General features: G+C 43.1%; 1 protein-coding gene across 1 annotated transcript in view; it reads right to left on the bottom strand.

The window, feature by feature from the left end:
* Positions 1-17,062, bottom strand: part of LOC102989090 (zinc finger protein 780B) — a 46,870-nt gene extending 29,808 nt beyond the window's left edge. The window contains 2 exon segments of the mRNA XM_055079262.1: positions 14,868-14,965; positions 16,956-17,062. Coding sequence (XP_054935237.1) covers positions 14,868-14,887 — 20 coding nt within the window. The 5' untranslated portion in view covers positions 14,888-14,965; positions 16,956-17,062.
* Between the last annotated feature and the right edge of the window lie 6,675 nt (positions 17,063-23,737).

Below are 23,737 nucleotides of genomic sequence, written 5' to 3'. Positions count from 1 at the left end.
CCCTCTCTCTCGCTCTCTCGCTCTCTCTCTCTCTCTCTCTGCTCTTTCCTCCCATGCATCGCCCACAGCCCTTCAGGAGGGGAGAAACAGAACAGGCTACTCGTTTTCTGCCTTTAGAGTCAATTGAGCATAAAAATACAAAGATTTGCAAGCAGGAGACACAGATTCCAGACTTGGCTCCAAAGAAATTACCTCAGTGACCCCGGGCAAATCCATGCCCTTCTCTATGATGGTTTCCCCCCTTGTTAAATAGGATGGAAGTGGTCTCCAGACACACATCATTGGGAGGGGTCGGGACCCAGACCGGGCGTCCCTTCACTGCCACCCCAGCTCCCGTAAAGAGCCTGGGGTTGAGTTAGGCGCCACGAGCCGGCCCCAATACGGCACCGGAAGCACACCGATTGCATAGACTCCAACCTGGTAAAAGGAGGGCGATTCTCCCCCAGACCACCCGGCCCAGAGCCATAGGTGGTAAATCAGCAGCCCTGAGTGTGAGCTCTCCTCGCTGGTGATCTGGCGCTTGGGCTTTACCCTCTCTTAGACCCAGAACCCGAGTGAAGGAAGGTGTTTATCTAGGAAGCTTCGCCATTTGTTTGTTTCTCACCCTTTCCCAGCTGCAGACGATTTAGGGCAAGAAAAAATCCCGTGCATCTGCTAGCTGGTGTCTCTAAACAGTGACTTTCCATCTCTCAACACCAGCCTCCTTTTGCAGAAAATGACAAAAGCACCTGCCTGTTACAGTTATTATAAAGATATCAATTAGGGTGCAAACAACAGGAATAACCCAAATCAAATGGTTTAAAACAATTAGGGATTTATTGGGTTATCTCACTTATAAGCAGGCCATGTATAGGGCAGGCTCCACTATTTATAGTTGAAACACCTCCCAGGTATATTTCTGTATTTCTTCCTTCTTATACAGAGTGGGGGGAAGGAACACACAAAAATAAAGCAAAAGTTACCCACACTCTCATCTCTTTGTTCACTGTGCAAAGCAAGGAGTGAATATTTTCTGATCCACTTAGAATTTGTGGCATATTTTTTCAGACATTTTTTTCCTACCCATCAACAGACATCTACGAGTGTTACAGATACATATACAAATACGTTTTAACCAAAATAAAATCATGCTATATATGTTGATTTTCAAACTAGTTAGGGTTTATCTGGAGCAGTGATTAAAAATTCATAGTAGTTCATAATCCATAGAGACAGAAAGCAGAGTGGTGGCTGCCAGGGGCTGGGAGGAAGGAGGATTGGGAAGGGATGCTTAATGGGTACCAGGTTTCCATTTGGAGTGATGAATAAGTTCTAGAACTAGATAGTGGTGATGCTTGCACCACACTATAGATGTACTTAATGCCACAGAGTTGTACACTTGACAGTGGTTAAGCTGGCAATTGGTAAAATTGTATGTAATGTGTATTTTACCACTTTTTAAAAATAATATGCTCACAAAGGACACAGAGAAAAGGTAAATGGATGAAGAAAGACAAGTGTAGGGCAATAAGGAGGGGAGGGGACTGGGGCAAACTGAAAAGGTCAGGCTGGTGATCACTACTCAGCTCAATCGATTGTCACCATGGGAGAACGTGGGTCAGATTTCAGAATTTTTCAAGTTAAGACAGAAATAGGGATTTCATGTGAAAACAACCCATCTGGATATGTGGCAAGTAAGTGAGGCTTTTAAAAACAGAATGTGGGCCTGCAGGTCCCCAGTTTACAACTTTGGTAGCAGGTGACCTTTTGGGTTCAGCCAGCTCTAGGAATGTAGTATATAGGGACAGGGGCCAGGCACAGGGAGGTGTCCTACACGGTGACACACTCTGTGAGGGATGCAAGCCAGCTCTCTGACTGGAAAAGGAAACCAGCCGTGCATACACTGGAGTGCAGAGCCCCTATCTCTGAGGTTGGGATTAGGCAGCAGCAAACATTGGCTCCTCCCACTTCTGCAGTGGGCAGAATTTAGTTTCCCTCCCACTTGATGGTGGGCCTGGCCGCATGACTAGCTTTGGCCGAGGGAGGAATGTTAGCAGACACCAAGGCGCACAAAGGTTTAAACACTCTAGTGATGTTAAACACTCTAGCTCTTGAGGATATTATGCCCCCTTCAGCCTGGGCTGCAGAGTAAACACATACAGAATAAACCTGAATCCAACCAACAGCTCAGGGCCAAGCCCAGCTAACATGGGGGCTGGTGCAGAGTCACCCACTGAAGCCCGCTCTAGGTCAGACACACTGCAGTTGACCTCAGTCCAGTGATCAGGAGGCTGAGTGTTTGCTGAAGCCACTGAAGTTTGTGGGTAGATTATTAAACAGGATTATTGAGTCAATATCTGATACCACCGTCAGGAACCAAGTGGGTTTGGTAAATCCAAACCCCAATCCCTCGTTCTTAAACTTTGTGCCGTTAGATAGCCTAATCTTTAAGCTATCTTTACACTCTTAAAAATTATTGAGGACCCCAACGCACTTTTATTTATGTGAGTTCTATCTGTCAATATTTACTATATTAGAAATTAAAACTGATAAATATTTAAAATATAAGAACAGTACTCAACATTAGCCATGAAAGAAATACAAATCAAAACCACAGTGAGGGGAATTCCCTGGTGGTCCAGTGGTTAAGACTCTGAACTTCCACTGCAGGGGGCACAGGTTCCATCCCTGGTCGGGGAACTAAGATCCCATATGCTTCACAGCGCAGCCAAAAAAAACCAACCAAAACCAAAACCAACCAAACAAACAAAACCCACAGTGAGATACCACTTCACACCTACTAGGATGGCTATAATCAAAAAGACGGATAGTAATTATTGGCAAAGATGTGGAGAAATCAGAACCCTCATACACCACTAGCGGGAATGTAAAATGGTACAGCCACTTTGGAAAACAGTTGAGAAGTTCTTCAAAAGGTTAAACATAGAGTTAATATTACCCAACAATTCCTCTCCGAAGTATATATTTTTTTTCAAGAGAAATGAAAACATATGTCCACATAAAAACTTGTACACAAATGATCATAGCAGCATTAATCATAATAGCTCAGGGGTAGAAGCAATCCAAATTCCCCTCAACTGATGAACAGATAAATATAATGTGGTCCATCCATACAATGGAATATTATCTGGCAGTAAAAAAGAATGAAGTATTGATACAGACTACAACGTGGATGAACCTTGAAAATATTATGCTAAGTAAAAGAAGTCAGTCACAAAAGACCACATATTGAATGATTCCATTTTATGTGAAATGTTCAGAATAAGCAAATCTATAGAGAAGAAAGTAGATTAGTAACTGCCAGGGGCTAGGGGTCAGGGGAACAGGGAGTAACTGCTAATGAGTGTGGGATTTCTTTGGGGGGAGGTGAAAAGTATCTAAAATTGATTGTGCTGATAGTTGCATACCTTTGAAGACATACTAATAACCACTGGATGGTATACTTTTTTTTTTGGATAGTGTACTTTAAATAGGCAAATTGTATGGTATGTGAATTATATCTCAATAAAGCTGTTATTGAAAATAATACACACACACACAAAAAAACTATGCACACATTCCATTAGCTGGCAGAGTAATGACACCACTATACATGTAACCTCTGGAAAACTCCACTAAGTCCTCATGGGAGAGTGTAAGTCCTCGTGAGAGAGTGAAAGTGAAAGGGGAAAAAATATAAGGTCCAGGAATTAGTGCCAAATAGGGAGCAACTCTAATGGGCTATCTATACTCCAGAGCCCCTTGTGGGGTCAACCAAGGTCAATGTTGTACCTGCATCACAGTTCAAATTCTCCATCCACGCAACCCTCGTGCCTCCCTCTCCCTTCCACACGTGTCTTGCACTTCAAACTGCATTTCGGTGTCAAACTGCAACAGGATTCATCAGCATATGGATGGACTATGAAGCCTAGAAGTTGCATTTAACATATAGACAAGCCCTAGTGTATTTCAGGCCTACGTCCCAAGACATAGGCTCATATCTGTACTGTGAGCCTGACATCCTGACCTGAAAGACAAGAGAAGAATAAAAAATAGCTGCTAGAAGCACTATTTACAAGAGCCAAGACATGGAAGAAACCTAAATGTCCATCGACAGATGAATGGATAAAGATGTGGTACATATATACAATGGAATATTATTCAGCCATAAAAAAAGAATGAAATAATTGCATTTGCAGCAACATGAATGGACCTAGAGATTGTCATACTAAGTGAAGTAAGTCAGACAGAGAAAGACAAATATCATATGATATCACTTATATGTGGAATCTAAAAAATGATACAAATGAACTTATTTACAAAACAGAAATAGACTCACTGACACAGAAAACAAACTTATGGTTACCAAAGGAGAAAGGCGGGGTGGATAAATTAGGAATTTGGGATTAAAAGATACACATTACTATATATAAAACAGATAAACAACAAGGACCTGTATAGCTCAGGGAACTATATTCAATACCTTGTAATAACCTATAATGGAAAAGAATCTGAAAAAGAATATATATATATATATATATATATATATATATATTCTGTACTTTGCTTTACACCTGAAACATTGTAAATCAACTACACTTCAATAAAAAATTTTTTTAACTTTAAAAATGTGTACGGAATTCCCTGGCAGTCCAGTGGTTAGGACTCCATGCTCTCACTGCCGAGGGCCTGGGTTCAATCCTTGGTCGCAGAACTAAGATCCCACAAGTCACACGGCACGGCCAAAAAAAAATTTTTTTTAATAATAAGAAGCGTAAAAAAAAAAAAATAGCTGCTATAAACATTTCCTAGAGGCCACAAATGGAAACAGCCAAAGATGCCCAACCTCATTAGAATTCAGTATTCAGAAAGATTCTAAGTAAAACCATAATAGCATACCGTTTCATATCCAGCCGGCTGTCAAAAATTTAAAAGACTCTCAATATGAGGTTTTAACCCATAGAATAAAACAGATATCCATGAGTCCATGTTGATCTAAGTAAATAATCAAATAAGCAACGGGGAGAAGGAACAGCTCTTTCTTTCAATAGAATTCCAACTAACAGACGTAGAGGGAGAAAGGGACATGAAAAATCACTATTAAGGCAAATGCCCCAGTAACAACTGTCGCAGACCAGATCCACCAACAGATGCTAAAATTAGCAGGTGCAAGCTTGAGGAGAATCAAGACTTGTATAGTCACGAAGTATCTCCCCCAAGATACTTATTAATTGCAAAGGTAAAGACAGTAACTTTACAGTGGAGAAGTGCAGCAGACTGTACCTTAACCTAGTGACCAAGGTCAACATCGCCCATAACAAGACACACTGACATGTCTGATATGATGCACTGAGAAAGACACAGCATCATCTGTGTGGTATTCCTGGCAAAAATGTATAACTTCACTTCAACCATGAAAAACATCAGACAAACCCAAATTTAGGGACATTTAATAAAAGAGCTGATAAATACTCCTTAAAAGTGTCAAGGTCACGAAAGACAAGTAAATGCAGAGGGACATGACCAAGCCAGCCTGGTCTTCCAGGTGTGGAATTGAGCCGCCTTGGGAGGGAATTCCTCCAGCTACATTCAAGCCTTCTGATAAGTGAGGCCCTGGCAGTGAGGATAAGCCAGGGCTTCAAGCCAGGAACATCCAGATAAGCCACCCTCCAAAACCTGACTCACAGAAAGTGTGTGTGGGGTGATAAGTGTTTATTGCTTTGAGCAGCTTTTTTAGAGAAAATAATTGCTGTTGTGAACAGTGGTCACCAGATGGCGCCCGGATTCCAAGGATGGAAACAAAAATGACTGCCACCATTATAAAGAGGTCATTGCCCCGAGTTCACTTGTAAATGTATCACAAGCCTAATAAAAATGTCATTGGGGTTTTTCCTAGAGCTAGACAACTTGATTATAAGGTTCATTTGAAAGTAAAACAGGCAAATATGGGGGGAAAAACTGAAAAATAAGGAGGAGAAAAAAGATATTAAAAACCATATAAAACAATGTGTTATTGGTGCATCAATAAGTAAACAGATCAATCCAGAAATAGAAACAATTGCTTACGGAAATTAATATGATCATATAATACTTTTTAATTTAGGAAGGAACTTTAGGGAAGTTTTTAATTTAGTGGTGTTAGAGCAACTAGATAAACAAAAAGAAAGGTTAGAGTCTGTTCCTCACACTGGATACCAGATTAAATTCGAAGTATACCAAAGAACTAAGTGGAAAAGTACAACCTCATAAATAATAAAACACTGGTGAGTCTCCTAATGACCTGAGAGCGGGGGAATGGGGTAAATTTGCCAAACTGTTCATCAAAATCCAGAAGCAATGAAAGAGAATTTTGTCAAATGACCAAGCAGAAATGAAAACCTTTTGCAGTTTCAAAACGTAAACCCACCAGGTGCAAACTAAAAACTACAGATGACAAAATGAAGGGGAAAAAAATTTACAACTTATATCACAGACAAAGGGTTAGTATCCCTAAAATATAAAGAGCATCTAAAAATTGAGGCAAAGGGCTTCCCTGGTGGCGCAGTGGTTGCGCGTCCGCCTGCCGATGCAGGGGAACCGGGTTCGCGCCCCGGTCCGGGAAGATCCCACATGCCGCGGAGCGGCTGGGCCCGTGAGCCATGGCCGCTGGGCCTGCGCGAATAAATAAATAAATAAATAAATAAATAAAAATAAAAATTGAGGCAAAAAAGACCAAGAAACCTATCGAAAGTGGGCAAGATACATGAAGAAGAAGTTCACGTAAAAAGAAATGCCAGGGCTTCCCTGGTGGCGCAGCGGTTGAGAGTCCGCCTGCCGATGCAGGAGGGGACAAGGGTTCGCGCCCCGGTCCGGGAGGATCCCACGTGCCGCGGAGCGGCTGGGCCCGTGAGCCGTGGCCGCTGGGCCTGCGCGTCCGGAGCCTGTGCTCCGCAGCGGGAGAGGCCACAACTAGGGGGAGGCCCGCATACCACAAAAAAAAAAAAAAAAAAAAAGAATTCTAAGGCAGCTAGCTGTTCTTAAACCTTAGCCAAGTCACCTGGAGGACTTGTGCAAAGGCAGAGTGTCGCGGACAACTACCAGCGTCTCTGATGGGTCTGGGATGGGGCCTGGGGTTTTGCGGCTCTCACAGGCTCCCAGCTGATACTGCTGCTGCTCTGAGGACCACACTCTGAGGACTACAGCTCCAAGACAGGAGAGAAGTAGCAGCTGCAGGAAGCAGGGACCGCACCTAGAGCTGGGGGAACACGGATGCAAAAGAAGGGGCACTAGCCAGCTGGCGCTGATGTTTCTGATGAAACTGGCTTTGCAAGAGTTAGAAAACCACAGATGGGATCCCGCAGCTGCCGCAGGAAGACAGTGCTGCTTCTGCTGCTGCCGCTGCCACCGCCATCAGAGTGAAGAAGTGTTGCTGGGTAACACTCACAAGAACAGCAGGCAAGTCAGTCCCTTCTGCATAACGTGACCAAGCACCCTGGCAAGGGTTTCCCAGGAAGCAGAACTTTCAGTGCTAACACTTGGGAGACGTCCTGGGAAAACCAGGAGGAGTTCATCACCCTACTTCTGCAATCTCCTGGTAAACCCCATTGCCAGGGTCTAAAACAGAACCACCTGGTAAAGCAGAAATGTGGTTTCCCAGCTCAGCATCACAAAGCAGAACACAGGAGGGTGGGTTGGGAGCTCAGAGATAACAACTTCATAATCGACGCTGACCGCACATGATCTTCCCGGTCCTCTGCAATCCATCCTCAGGGGTGCCGTCAAGAGAAACTTTATAAATAGGTATAACCGATCACTTCAGACTCTTGCCAAACTTTTTTCAACAGCTGCCTGTGATATTGTGATTTATATTAAGAAAGATATATTTGGTCTTTGTCCCCTTTCCTGACACAGAGTCCCTAAAACCCTTGGATTTCCTAAGTGATAAGAGCGATAAAAGTGAAAGGAGTGTCTTCTTCTTCGCAAGCCCCTTTCAACCACACCCGAGTTTATGGTAATGAAGTGGCTGTTGGAAAGCCGAGGATGAGGGCTGGTTGCCAGGGAACCAATCCTGTGATTAGAGGGTCGGAACTCAGCCTCCCACCCCCCTCACCTCCAGGGAGGGGAGAGAGGTTGGACGTTGATCACCAAAGGCCAATGATTTAACCAATTATGCCTATGTAACGAAGCCTCCATTAAAAAGTCTAAGAGGCGGGCTTCCCTGGTGGCGCAGTGGTTGCGCGTCCGCCTGCCGATGCAGGGGAACCGGGTTCGCGCCCCGGTCTGGGAGGATCCCACGTGCCGCGGAGCGGCTGGGCCCGTGAGCCATGGCCGCTGGGCCTGCGCGTCCGGAGCCTGTGCTCCGCAACGGGAGAGGCCGCAGCAGAGGGAGGCCCGCGTACCACAAAAAAAAAAAAAAAGTCTAAGAGGTTCCGAGAGCTGCTGGGAGGGTGGCACCACGCCTGCACAGGGTATGGATGCGGCTCTGCATCTGTGTCCCACACTTTGCCCTGTGCATCTCTTCCATTCAACCATTCCTCCCGGACCGGGGCGCGAACCCGTGTCCCCTGCGTCGGCAGGCGGACTCTCAACCACTGCGCCACCAGGGAAGCCCGGAGTTGCATCTTTTTTACAATACAAGTCAGTAAACTGTTTTCCTGAGTTCTGTGAGCTCTTCTAACAAATTATCGAACCCGAGGAGGGGGTGATGGGAACCCCCGATTTGTAGCCCAGTGGGACAGAGGTTGCAGGTAACCTGAAGACCCACTGCTTGCAATAGGTATCTGCGTTGGGGATTAGGCTTGTGGGACTGAGCCCTTAACCTGGGTGAGATCTCAAGCTAATTCCAGGTAGGTGGTGTCAGAATTGAGTTGAATTCTTAGACATGCAGTTGGTGTCCCCAGAGAATTGGAGAATTTCTTGGTGTGGGAAAAACCTCCACACGTTTGGTGACTGGTACTGAGAGCTGAGTGGTGACTAGAGGAGGAAACAGCGTTTTTCCTTTTCACCGCCTGCCAGCCAATCAGGGTGAAATTCCAACTTTATTTTAAAATTTAATTATTTACTTATTTATTATTTTTGGCTGCATTGGGTCTCCATTGCTGTGCGTGGGCTTTCTCTAGCTGTGGAGAGTGGAGGCTACTCTTCGTTGCCGTGCGCAGGCTTCTCTTGTTGCGGAGCACGAGCTCTAGGTGCCGGCTTCAGTTGTTGTGGCGCGCGGGCTTCAGTAGTTGTGGCATGAGGGCTCTAGAGCGCAGGCTCGGTAGTTGTGGCGCACGGGCTTAGCTGCTCTGCAACATGTGGGATCTTCCCGGACCAGGGCTCGAACCCATGTCCCCTGCATTGGCAGGTGGATTCTTAACCACTGCGCCACCAGGGAAGTCCCCCAACTTTTTAATACAGCATAAAAGGCTCTTCAAGGTTATCTTCAGCGCAGTCTCATCTCCTTTCCTGAACTTTATGTTCCAGAAATACAGAAATTTTTGAGTTTCCTAAAGCAAATCGTGTTCTCAAGTCGCTATGCTTTGAATATACTATTGCCTCATCTGTTGAAAAGCACATAAATTCCTTTTTCAGAGGAAAACAGAAGATCAGAATATGTGCTTCCCCTTTAAGAATGGAAGTTAGTTTTCAATCCATAAAGTGTTAGCTGGATTTGAAGGCCAAAGACAATCTCAAAGCAAATGAGTTTTTTGAATTCCACAGTAGTTACTGTTCTCAAGTTTTTAACACCCAAGGAGAAAAAAGATAAGAACACTCCCAGTGCTAATGAAACTTGTTAGTTTTTTTGTCCTGTTAAAGATATTTATACTTGAATTTTTTTTAAGCCTTGAAATATTTTTAGATGAAATCCATAAATGAAAAGCAATGGTTGCTTTAAAAATTAGAGACTGTTTATAAAGTCGTAAAAATTAGAGTCGGTTATAAAGTCGTATAAAGATGATTAAAAAAGATTCAGTAATAATTTACAAAGCTTGTTCTTAAATTCAAAGGCTATTAAGATCCTTATATGGTTATGTGGTTAAGAGAGAGATTTTGCTTCTTTTCTGTTTCTACTGCAATACTTTTCTTTTTAATTAAGTGATTTATGACCTGTCTTGTTTGGTTTTTCTCCAGCATAAATTCCCCCGTGAAAAAGGACTTCCAAGGCAAACACTGAGCTGTTTATAGGATCCCACTGGATTCAATATCTTCCTCCAGTGAGTTGGATTACAACTATTTGCATGACCATCTTTCCCCTACACTGATCCTCCTTTTAGCCAGTAACTGTGGGTTTTGGTCTTCAGATTCCACATTGGTAGCACAGTATCTTTCGTAGGGTGGACACCTGTGAGTGAATGTAACAGCACTTTTGATAAAACCGAGTTCCCATGCAGCCCAATGCAGATGATTGTTATTTAACCTTGGGCAAGCTCGACTTGGGCAATGGTTGACTTGGGCAATGGTCGCCTGACTCTCCGGTAACTCGCGGACAGAAGGCGGAGTGCAGGGGGCAGGAGTGAGCACGCTGAAGTCAGACTGCTCTACTTGGCAGCTGCCCGTTCCGTGCACTTGGGCAAGTGATTGAACTGCCCAGGGCCTGCCTACCTTTCCTATAGAATAGTGGTGGTAATGATGGTTCCCACCTCCTCCGTCGCAGTGAGGATTAAATGAGGGGATGCATGTTAGGTCCAGAGCACAGTGCTTGACACTTTAGACAGAGTGTAAATATTCACTGTTGGAGTTATTTTCTTTGAAACGCGGTCAGTGGTACTCACTTCATAGTGTTTTGTTTTAAGGACTAAATAGAGTGACGTGGTCAGTGAGTGACAGTGATCTGACATATAGCAGGCACTCCTGCTTGTCTCCTTTACTTGTTCTGGGGCAGTTCTGTCTCCCCAGAATGCACCCAGCTGAGTGGCTAGCTCTGCTACTTCCTGTGTATCATCCAGGGGGAGAAAAAGTTCTTCTCCAAAAGAAGGAACACTGGCTTACGCCAGAACTAATGGAGTGGAGTTGAAGGGCAGCATTGAAGACTGGTGAGAGATGAGGTAGGTGTTAGTTTGCTGGGGCTGCTATAACAGAATAGCATAGACTGGGTGGCTTAACAACAGAAATTTATTCTCTCACCGTTCTGGAGGTTGGAAGTCCAGTATCAAGGTGCCAGAAGGGTTGGTTTCTCTTGAGGCCTCTCTCCTTGGCTTGCAGACAGCCACCTTCTCACTGTGTCCTCACGTGGCCTTTTCTCTTCGTGCACACGCCTTTGATGTCTCTTCCTCTTCCGATAAGGACACTAGTCCTTTTGGATTAGGGCCCCAGCCTTATAACCTCATTTAACCTTAATTACCTCCCTAAAAACCCTATCTCCAAACTCAGCCACACTTGGGGGTCAGGGCTTCAATGTACAGATTTGAGGGGGAAGGGCATTATTCAGTCCAGAACAATGTGATAGGCAGGAGATGAGTAGGGACCAGAACCAGATCACAAAGGGCTGGCTTGGGGGCTTTCTTCTTCACTCACCCACCCCTGGAGGTCTCCTGGGAAATGGCTCCATGGAGAGTCCCTTTCTGTCCTTTACCTTCCAGACAGGACTAAGCACAGATCAACGGTGCATTTTTCAAGGTTGCCTGGGATTAGGGAGTTCCCTGATGGCCTAGTGGTTAGGATTCCAGGCTTCCAATGCCGTGGCCTGGGTTCAGTCCCTGGTCAGGGAACTGAGATCCTGTAAACTGCGTGGCACAGCCAAAAAATAAAAAAAAAAGGGTTGCCTGGGTAAGAGCGGACCCAGTGGAAATCACTAGAGTGAAGTTGCCTGGAGAGCAAGCACGCCTGGGAGGGATTATGCAAATTAGATGCACAGGATTCCCCCCTCCCCCCACTCCCCCCACAGTTAGGCTTCCCTTTTTTTTCCCCCACCCCCCGGCTGCGTTGGGTCTTCGTTGCTGCACGTGGGCTTTCTCTAGTTGCATCGAGAGGGAGTTACTCTTTGTTGCGGTATGTGGGCTTCTCACTGTGGTGGCTTCTCTTGCTGCAGAGCACTGGCTCTAGGCACGCGGGCTTCAGTGGTTGCAGTGCACGGGCTCTAGGGCAAGCGGGCTTCAGTAGTTGTGGCTCGCAGGCTCGGTAGTTGTGGCACACGGGCTTAGTTGCTCCACGGCACGTGGGATCTTCCCGGACCAGGGCTCGAACCCATGTCCCCTGCACTGGCAGGCGGATTCCTAACCACTGTGCCACCAGGGAAGTACCAGGCTTCCTTCTTTGAGTCAGTGGCCCAGGGCTTTTGAAAAAGAGCCTAAACCTGAACAGAGCCGTCCATTAATTCCTGCATTCCACAGATCTGAGTGCCCACTGCTCCAGGGACTGTTCTAGGCCCTGGGGCTCTTGCAGAGTTTAGGTTCTAGGCCTGCACCGTCCAGTATAATATTATCAATATTAAGCACTTGGAATGTGGCTAGTCTGAACTGAGATGTCCTGAAGTATAAAATACACACCAGATTTCGAAGACAATATAAAATATCTCACTAATAATTTTTCTATTAAATGCATGCTAAAATCGTATGTCCAATACCTTGTATTAAATACGTGTTATTAAAATTAATTCCATCTATTTCTTTTTAACCTTTTTTTTTAAACAGGATTCCTGGAAATTTGACATGATATATGTGACTTGCATTTGTGGCGAACATTCTATTTTCCTTGGACTGTGCTATTCTAGAGGCTCCACCTGGAGACTCTGATCAAGCTCCTTCTAGTGGACATAATCCGAGGGGACCTTAACTTGGACCACCATCCTTAAGGATTAGGCAATTTGGAGCAAATGCCTCTAGCTGATGATATCTGTTTTAAAGTAAGCTGTGAGGACAGGGGGGAAAAAATGGGAAAAGAGGGGAAAGAAATGAGATCAGCAAGAGCTGGAGAGACCAGAGAGGGACAAAGAGTGCTCTGAGGCCTGAAAGCACATTTCCAACTTGCTCTCTGTAGTAGGCAGAAAAACGACCCTCCAAAGATGTCCATGTCCTAATGCCTGGAACCTGTCCATATGTCATCTTACATGGCAAAAGGGAGACGCTGCAAATATGATTAAGCTAAGGATTTGGAGATGGGGAGAGGATTCCGGATTATCCAGGTAGACCCAGTGTAATCACAAGGGTCCTTATAAGTGAAAGAGGGAGGCAGGAGAGTCAGAGAAGATGTGAGGATGGAAGCAGAGTTCGGAGTGACGTCACGCTGGCTTTGAAGATGAAGGAAGGGGCCACGAGCCAAGGAAAGCAGGTGGTCTCTAGAAGCTGGAAAAGGCAAGGAAATGGGTTCTCCCCTCAAGCCTCCATAAGGAATGCAGCCCTATGACACTTTGATTTTAGCCCAGTGAGAGTGATTTTAGACTTCTAACCTCCAGAATTGTAAGACAGTAAATCTGTGTTCTTGTAAGTCACTAAGTTTGTGGTAACTTGTTACAGGAGCTATAGGAAACGAATCCACTCCCTTGCCTGCTGGATCTTTCTTTTTCCTTTCTTCCTTTCTTTCTTTCCTTTCTTTCTTTCTTCCTTCCTTCCTTCCTTTCCTTTCTTTCTTTCCTTTCTTTCTTTCTTCCTTTCTTCCTCTTTCTCTTTCTCTCTTTCTCTCTCTCTTTCCTTCTTTCTTTCTTTTTCTCTCTCTTTCTCTTTCTTTCCTTCCTTCTTTCTTTCCTCCTTCCTTCCTTCTGTCCTTTCTTTCTTTCTTTCTCTCTCTCTCTCTTTCTTTCTTTCTCTCCCTCTCTTTTTTTTTCCTGGATATTTCTTTGAGTCACATTCCTTAGTAGCTGAGAGAGCCACTTCCTTCTAAGGCGTACTGGGGAAAGCCCTGGCTGGGTCTTCAGTATACCCTGTGGGTCTCTGGACATATCTCTTTTCCTCTGTTGAGGAGCAAGGAGATTGGGAAAACTGTGTGGAATTCTAGTGGAGAGGGCTGGCATATTTGTCTGCACTGGGCGTCAGCATAGATGCCTTTCTAAAATTAGGACAGAACAAGTACCAAAGAATTGGATAGTTGTTCAACACGCTGAGTCCTTTAAATGAGATAAATCCTCTCATTTAATTCTGAGAAGAGCCCTATGACTTAGATAACTATGAGTATCCCATTTTAAAGCTAAGGAAACCAAGGTCAGAGAGGTTAGGTAATTTGCCCACAGTGACTAAGGCAGAAAAATATGAGCCAAGAGTCAATCCTAGGTTTACAGACTGCTGAGAACCACCCTTCTTACTGATGGGAGAGACCGTGACGAACAGGATGGATCCATAAGTTTTATTCATTCGTTCCTTCATCTCACAGGTAGCTGGGCCCCTGTGCTTAGAATTCAGGGTACAGTGATAAACAACTCGGGCCAGGCTCTTATAGCTTGGAAGTCACATTCTATCAGAAGGACACCAACAACTCAGAAGTGAGCTGATTGTGATGAGAATGACAAGGAACATTAAGAGACTGAGGTGAGAGGGAGCGGATGGGACTAGGAGGCTACCTTTCGAAGCAATATGTGGTTCTGAACTTGAGAGCCCACTACCCTCCAAGGGGTGTCATGACCAAATTCATCATGTTTCCTCTCTTTGGTTTCCCTTGGTAATCCCCGCAAACACAAGCTTGTCTCGTCATCTCAGGTTCTCTCATCACCATCATCCTCCGTGTTGTCTTTTGCTCTACCCGCTCCCGCCTCACTCCATCCTTCCCGAACTCTTCCACTGCAACCCCTGTAAACCTTTCCCTCAATGTTCCCTCCAACTCTTACCTTAACTAAAACAGGACCATTCTCCAAAGATAATCCCACAATCCTAACTGAAGGCTCTTCATCCCCCCCACTTGCCAAACACCTCAAGGTCTGGAGGAGGAGAGAAGTAATCAGGATATGCTGCGGAAACCAACGAACCCAAATCCCAGTGACTCACATAAAGGTGGAGACTCACTCTTGCGCCATGTCCAGCATGGGTGGGCTGGGCTCTGCTCCGCTTCTTCCTTCGTTAACCTGGGCTGATGGGGCAGCCTCTGAAACACTGCCACCCTCCTGGCAGAGGGAAAAGAGACGTGGACAGCCGTGAGCTGGCTCTTGAAGCTTCCGCTTGGAAGAGATGTACATCACTGTGTTCACATTTCATTGGCTAAAGCGAGTCATATGGCCAAGCTTGACATCAAGTGGGTACATTTCAGGAGAGACAGCAAACACTGTGGACAGTAATACACCCTGCTATCCCTTGGCATCCCAAGGCTGCGTCCAGATATTATTATTCCTTCTCCCTACTCTTAAAAAAAAAGATCCGTTTTCCCCTTAACAGACCTCCTAGAGTAACAGCTAGACCTCTTCTCTCCTCTCTCTTCTCTCCTAGCTCTTCTGTCTCGCTAGAGACCTGAGAGTCACACTTACCTCCTCCTGCTCCCTCACTCCATATCAGATCCTCTACCACGTGCCAGAGGTTCAAAATCTGTCACTTCTCTCGGTCCCCGCAGAAGCTACCTTCCTCCAAGCCATCATCATCTCTCTCCCGTACTGCTACAACAGCAACCTTCCAAATCTTGCTCTACAGTCCATTCATGATCTAGTAGTCACCTCCCTGCTTAATCCTTCTGTGGTTCCCCACTGTCCCTCAGGGAGAGTCTAAAATCCTTGCCCTTTCCCTTTCCCAGATCGCTCTACCCAGCAGGCTTCTGCTTGCTGCCTCAGCCGGGGCCACCATCCCCGTCACTCCACAGTCCGGCCACATGGGTCTTCCTCAGTGTCATGAATTGATACTTTAATTACTTTAGGGCTTTCACAACCCAGTTCTCTTGAACCTGAAACTCTCTGCCTTCCACGCCTCCTCATCTTTCAGGTCTCAGCTTCCCCACTGAGGCCTTCAGGTCTAGTTGGTTCTTTCTGTGTCTGTGCCCCCGCAGCACCCCTAATGCCCCTTCTGAGACGCTCACTCTTTTTTTTAATGATATTGTAGATGTATTTAATGGTTTTTTCTTCAATTTTTTCTTATTGAAGTATAGTTGATTTTCAGTGTTGGGCCAATCTCTGCTGTACAGCGAAGTGACTCAGTTATACACTTATACACATTCTTTTTTATATTCTTTTCCATTATGGTTTATCACAGGATAGTGAATCGAGTTCCCTGTGCTATACAGTAGGACCTTGTTGTTTAACCATTCTAAAGGTAATAGTTTGCACCTACCAACCCCAAACTCCCAGTCCCTCCCTCTCCCTCCCCCCCTCCCCCTTGGCAACCACAAGTCTGTTCTCTATGTCTATGAGTCTGCTTCTGTTCTGGATCAATAGATAGGTTCATTTGTGCCATATTTTAGATCCCACATAGAAGTGATATCGTATGGTATTTGTCTTTCTCTTTCTGACTTACTTCACTTAGTATGATGATCTCTAGTTGCATTGCATCCAGGTTGCTGCAAATGCCATTATTCCGTTCTTTTTTATGGCTGAGTAATAGTCCATTGTATATATGTACCACATCTTCCTTACCCATTCATCTGTTGATGGACGTTATATTTATGTCAGAGAATGTTTTGCCTATGCTCTCTTCTGGGAGTTTTACGGTGTCATGTCTTATGTTTAAGTCTTTAAGCCACTTTGTGAAACATTCACTCTTGTGAGAGCTTGCTCTCCCAGATTTGGAGCTGTGTGAAGGCAGAGACTGTCTCCTCGGCTGCTACATGCCCAATACATTGATCGTGCTCAGGAAATATCTTTCCAGTGAGAGAATGAATTTGTCATACATGAAGTCTCGGGGAGGGAATTAATAAAGGGGAACAGATGCAATTATTTATGATTGAATGAGCCTCCCGAGTTAATCAAGAGAGGCAAAAGAGGGCTGGCATGCTTGCGCCACCTCTGAATCACTTAGTCCTAGACTCACCGGACATCATGCCCTTCCTGCATTTCCCCCTGTGTTTCTAGACCTCATAAAATGCCTTCCTCACCCACACTTATTCAGAGAATCTGGTTTCGGGCCTGAGAGAGTGCTTCTGTCCCTCTCCCCCTCCCTAACTCCTGCTGTTCTCACCTCTCCCTCAGTCCTCCTCAGCACATCCCACAGGTCCTCTACACCAAGTCAGCTGGAAAGTCTGAAGCATCACCAAGATGTTGCCTGTGCTCAGATTCATTCCTGAGAAGAAGGACCCTGAAAAAAGAAACGTGATACATGAGTGAGACGCATCCTAGGCCTGGGCTTGTTAAGTCTGTCTGCTGAACCAGGCTGTGCAATGGGTGTGATGGGGACAGCTCTGGAAAGGCCCCAGTGTCAAATCATAGTTCCTCCTTCTATGCTACTAAGATGCTGTCTGAAATTATAGCATCGGAGACAGTATTAGTCTGCTGGGGCCGCCGTAACAAAGTACCACGGACTGGGTGGCTTAAACAGCAACAGAAATTTATTTCTCACAGTTCTGGAGACTAGATGCCCAAGATCAAAGTGTGGGCAGATTTGGCTTCTTCTGAGGCCTCTCTCCTTGGCTTGCAGAGGACTGCCTTCTTTCCCCTGCGCACACACATCCCTGGCGTCTCTTTGGGTTTTTTTGTTTTGTTTCGTTAAATATTTTATTTATTTATTTATTTATTTATTTATTTATTTGGCTGTGCCTGATCTTAGTCGTGGCACGTGGGATCTTTTAGTTGCTGCGTGCAGAATCTTTAGTTGCGGCATGCAGGGCCTTTAGTTGTGGCATGCAAACTCTTAGTTGCAACATGTGGGATCTAGCTCCCTGACCAGGGATTGAACCCAGGCCCCCTGCATTGGGAGTGCAGAGGCTTAGCCACCGGACCACCAGGGAACTCCCTCTGGTGTCTCTTTGTGTGTTCAATTTTCCTCTTCTTATAAGGACACCAGTCACGATTAGATTAGGACCCACCCTAATGGCCTCATTTCCACTTAACCTCTTTTTTTTTTTCAGTGTTTTAAGATTTTTAAATTTAATTTCAAATGAAATACAATTATTCTCTCAACATATTGGAAAATATTAAAACAACTGACATTCTCTAGAGTGGGGAAAGAAACAAGAAAGTTTTATATGCTGCTGACATGACAGTAAATCAGCACAACCTTTTAGGAAAGGCATTTCCTGTTAAAATTTTTTAAAAAGGGGGCGTAAAGCTGTGACAGAAGTTTTACCTTGAGGAATCCATACTACAGGAACGAAGGGATTAGTAGCTAAGGATATGCTTCAGTAGCTAAAGATATGTTGTATATAACAGCACTAGAAGGCAATCACAACAAAACCAATCTGAATTGGAAACCATCTGAACGTCTGTTAACAGGGAAATGATTGACTAAATTATGGTATTTCCGAGTCTATGGCTCATTCATTCACTCACCATATATATTTTTCGAGGCAGGCATTGTTTTACCGTATGCCAGGCATTGTTCTAGATACTGGGGTAAGGAAGTGAATAATACAGATTTGACCTCTTTATCATGAAGCTTAGTGTTCGTGTGTGTGTGTGTAGCAAGGGAGAGACAAAAATGATAAATGATAATAATAATAACAACAGCAACGATAAAACAAGTCAGTTAACCTTTAGAATAATTGCCTGTTTCCAGAGGCAGGTACCTTGGGTTTTTCACTGAAAAAATTACATCCAGGTTTTTATTCTGCTTTGAAATCTTTGTGTCCTGATTAGTTGCTCCTGGTGTGTCCTCTCATTGTATTTTGGAAATTTTTAATAGCACTTATCCTACTTTATTTTTATTTTTTTTAAGTGAAACTTCAGACTTCATCTGGATTTCCCTAGTTTTTCCACCAATGTTCTTTTTCTTTTCCAGGATCCCAAGCAGGATGCCACATTGCACCTATTTTTATTTTTCCTAGCTTTATTGACATATAATTGACATATAACAATTGTATAAGTTTAAGGTGTATGATGTAATGATTCGATACATGCATACAGTACGAAATGATGACCACAATTAGGTTCGTTAGCACCTCTATCACCTCACATAATTACCATTTTTTTGGTGTCCACTTAACCTCTTTAGAGGCCCTATCTCCAAACACAGTCATTTTGAGGTACTGAGGATTAGGGCTTCAACATATGACTTTGGGGGTAGGGGTGGGGGGAGACACAATTCAGCCCAGAAGAGACATTCCTTAGTTGTAGGATATTAACAGTCCTTCAGTGTTCTCTGAATAAGAGAACTATCAGATTAATGGGTAATTGAATTTGCTGTCCATGAAAGCTAGGCACAGGATATAATTAATTTAAAAATGAACACGTACAGTTAACTGTATGTAAACCAGCTCTCTGATTCAACAGAGCAGGGGAGGCCTGGGGGCCCAGACACTTCCTCTTGGTTGGGCCATTCTTGAAGGAGAGACAGTGTGCCTTAAGTATATCCTTGCAGACCAAAACCAAGAAACATGAATCCAGAGAAGTAAAGAGAGCTCTAGACTCAGCACTTTTCCTGGGGTTAACTGCATAAAGCCTGGATGTTAATGAACCATTTTCACAGGAGACAAGTCCTGGGACTTAAGCAGAGTGAGAGGAAAGATCAGAGACCTATATAAAAAAATTCTAGAACCTGAGGGCAAACCTTCAGTTGGTACTTTTTTAAAAAGCTCTCCATCTGAAAAAGATGGTGGGAATATATGTTTGTCTCTGCCTTTATGATGAGTAAATCAAGAGAAAAAGATTTCCCCTGAGAATTCCTAACAGGAAGTCCATATTCCTGTGGGTTTAAAGCCTAAATTTGTACTATCTGTGTAACCTTAAAGACCTCCAGACAAAATTTTAGAGTGGTCCCAAGTTGGCTGTTCCCACAGGTACACGGCATAAGCAAACACTAACTCTACCCAGGGAAATGCATTTTAAACCCAGGCTTTAAAGAATTTCTACAGATAAAATCCCAAGGAACATGAGTTCCACAAACCACACAAGCAGAAGCAATAAACCTCAGAACCATACTCAGAGTTGGTATAAATATTGAAATTATAAGGTACTGAATATAAAATAAACAAATGTTTAAAGAGATTGAAGACGGCGTTTAAAAAATACTGAAGGACAAACAGAGTATCAAGATTGGCAAGGAAGATTTGAACAAGAAAAACTAGAAATTACATATAGGAAAAATTTAAAACCCAGTGGACATATTAAGTAGATTATATCACAGCTGAAAGGAGAAGAAACTAGAACACATATGTACTTGAAGAAATTACACAGGGACTTCCCTGGTGGTGCAGTGGTTAAGAATCCACCTGCCAATGCAGGGGACATGGGTTCGAGCCCTGGTCCGGGAAGATCCCACATGCCGCGGAGCAACTAAGCCCATGCGCCACAACTACTGAGCCCGCATGCCACAGCTACTGAAGCCCGCGCGCCTAGAGCCCATGCTCCGCAACAAGAAAAGCCACTGCAATGAGAAGCCCGTGCACCACAACGAAGAGTAGCCCCTGCTTGCCACAACTAGAGAAAGCCCTCATGCAGCAACGAAGACCCAATGCAGCCAAAAATAAATAAATTAATTAATTTAAAAAAGAAAGAAATTACACAGAGCGCAGCCCAGGGAGAAAAAAGGATGGATATTATAAACAATGGGTTAAGAAATATGGAACAGAGTGGGAAGGTCCAACATACATCTAATTCATGGTTTTAAATATTTATTTATTTGTTTAGTTGCACTGGGTCTTAGTTGCGGCTCGCCAGCTCCTAAGTTGCAGCTTGCTGGCTCCTTAGTTGTGGCATGTGAACTCTTAGTTGTGGCATGCATGTGGGATCTAGTTCCCTGACCAGGGATCGAATCCAGGCCCCCTGCATTGGGAGCGCAGAGTCTTAACAACGGTGCCACCAGGGAAGTCCCTAATTCATGATTTTAAAACAAAAAAGATAATAGAAGGAAGAGAAGCATATACGAAGAGATCATATCTGGGAATTTTTCAGAATTGATGAAAGATTCTTCCTCAAATTCAGGAAACCCAATGAATCCCAGGCAGAACATATTTTAAAACATCCACGCTAGATATATAGTAAACTTCAGCACACTAAAGGGAAAATCATTAGAAAAGCCAAAGCATTACTTTTTATTTTTCAACAGCAATAATGGAAGCCAGAAGATAGTGGAATGAAACCCTCAAAGTGCTAAAATAAAATAACTGTCACACTAGAATTGTTTGTCCAGCAGAATGTCTTTCAAGAACAAAAATAAAATTATTGTTTAGACAAACCAAAAACTAGGAAGTGATTCTCAAGACACCCTCTTCAAAAGAACTTCTAAGAGATATACTTCAGGAAGAATAAAACTAATCCTAGAATGAAGGTCTGAAATACAAGAAGGAATGATAAGAAAGGAAAAAATTTTTTTAAAAAGGTAAACATATCAAAAGTACAGTAACAATGTCAAATTTAGGTGTTTAAAAAAGAACTAAAATCTTGAAAAACTTATAAATGGAGAGGATTTTGTTGAATACACATGATGATATTTTTAGAGTAAACACTAAAAGAACAGAAAGTAAGTGTAAAACTTGCAACATAGCATAGAGGGGAAAATGGAAATGTTGGGAGGAGACTCAATCCAAATGAATGCCATAAGGAGAATAACAGAAAAATGCAAAACAGGAATGGATAATATGACTAGAGGAATTCTGTATCTCCCCTGTTTGGAGAGCAGATGAAAGCATCTTTGTTCAAGATTAGGTGAAACATGATGTTTTATGGTTCTTCAATGGAAGTTCAAATATGTGTAGAAAGATATGTATGGATGCTGAGTGGTCAAAAGGGTGGGTGAACTGTGTTGGTGACTAGTCCATTGTTTCTTAACCCAAACCCACCCTTTTGCACTCTGCTTTCCGGCTCTGAGGCCACCAGCCCCCTACTTGGTTCTGTTGAGAGGAAGCACAAGAAAGAAAGACAAAAGGCTGGAAGGAGAAAGTACATGCTTCTTCCTGTTTTGCTTCCCTTTCCTATTAGCATCACCCCAGCAGTGGTTCTTCCCCCTGATGGCAGCAGCTGACTCCTGTCTTTTCCATACTCTCAGTCTCATTTTTCTCTCTCTGACATACAAAGACCAGCCGTCCCCTTGTCAGAGGCCTGGGTTCCAGCTCTACTGGAGTATCCCTTCAACCTTCTAGATTCTAATAACCCTATCATGATTTCAATAAATCTATTATGTTTACATAATAGTAAACAACTAGAAACCTATTCCCTTTGTTGCCCCAGTCCTAGGGGGTAAAAGCTGATTTCTGCATCTATTATCTCTGATTAATACAATATCCCTATTTTGTCATCTCAACACCTATTTCACTAACTCAACCAATTCCTTTTATTAAATTCTCTCTGTTAACGTAACTGGTTCACTTTCGGTTTTTAGTACTCTGTCTCCTGTAGCCATATGACTAATTTTTGGCTAGTGGGATATAAGCAGAAGTAAGGTGGGCAACTTCTGTGTCATGTCCTTAAAATGAAGCTAATTGTTCCATACTTCTTCATTCTGTCTTCTCACAGAGGGGAACATAGATTTGGTGACCCTAAGATGGCTTCAACTGTGTGAGTCAGGATGATGCTCAAAGCAGGGCAATAAGAAAGGTGGGACCTGATGACCTCTTGGAGCGAGGCCACCTACCTACTCTGGGATGTTTTGTGAAATAAATAAATGTCTTCTAAGGCGTTGCATTCTGGACTCTCTTCATTATACCATAGTTATCCATCTTAGTGTAGATGGCTCTAAAAAACAAAAATACAGAAGCCTAGAAACTTAAATAATATAATATGAATAACTATTGAGTTAAAAAATAAAACATTTAGAAATAAATCCTTATAACTGAATGGCAACAAAAGCACTACCAAAGCAATGATTCAAGGGTAATCTATTGCTTTGAATATTTCTTATCAAAAGATTGAAAACAAATGAAGGAAGCCTCATTTTAGGAACTTAAATATGAAACAACAGAGAAAAATCCAAAAAAATCAAGAAGAAAAATATTTAAAGGCAGAAATTGACAAAGTAGAAAAATAGAGAAGATCAACAAAAACCAAAACTTGGCAACTTGAAATTCTAATAAGATAGAAATGCTTCAGGCAAGACTGATAGAAAAAAAGAAACATACAAATAAAAAACAAAATGCACAACTAAAAAGGGGGGAAACTATAGATACAGATATTCTTAAATGATAAAATAAATTTTTGAACTACATAAACCAATACACTTGAAAACTGACAAAATGGACAAATTTCCACAAGAATAGAAAATGCCAATACTGAAACAAGAAACAGTAAACTTTGAAAAGACCAACAATTAAAGAACCTGAAATTTTAGTTAAAAGAAGCCCCAGAAGGTTTAACAGGGCAATTCTACCAAGCTTTCAAGGAACAAGTAACACCTGCTGTATACAAATTATTACAGGGAGAAAAAGAAGAGAAATTCATTTTACAAAGCTGGTATATCCTTGATTCCTAAACTGAATAGGGACAATTTAGGAAAAGAATATTAGAGGCCCATTTTACTTTCTAAGTGTAAATACAATTCCTAAATAAAATAGTAGATAAGCAAATACAATAATGTATGAAAAATAAAAATAAAACATAATTGAGTAGGTTTTAATAAACATCAGAAAGTTAACAATGTAATGCACTACATTATGGAATAAAGGAGGAAAGTCATATGGTCACCTCCATGGATTGAAAAAAACATTTAATAAAGTTCAACATCTATTTATGATAAAAGCTCTCAGAAAACTAGGGATAGAAAGGAACTTCCATAATTTGATAAGGACTATCTACTAAAAATCTACCACACACCACACAATTAAGAGAGAATCTTGGGCTTCCCTGGTGGTGCAATGGTTAAGAATCTGCCTGCCA

Source organism: Physeter macrocephalus, chromosome 17, assembly GCF_002837175.3.
Source record: "Physeter macrocephalus isolate SW-GA chromosome 17, ASM283717v5, whole genome shotgun sequence".
NCBI lineage: Eukaryota > Metazoa > Chordata > Mammalia > Artiodactyla > Physeteridae > Physeter > Physeter macrocephalus.
Note: the sequence above shows the minus strand (reverse complement) of the source record. Positions and strands in the feature narration are given on the sequence as shown.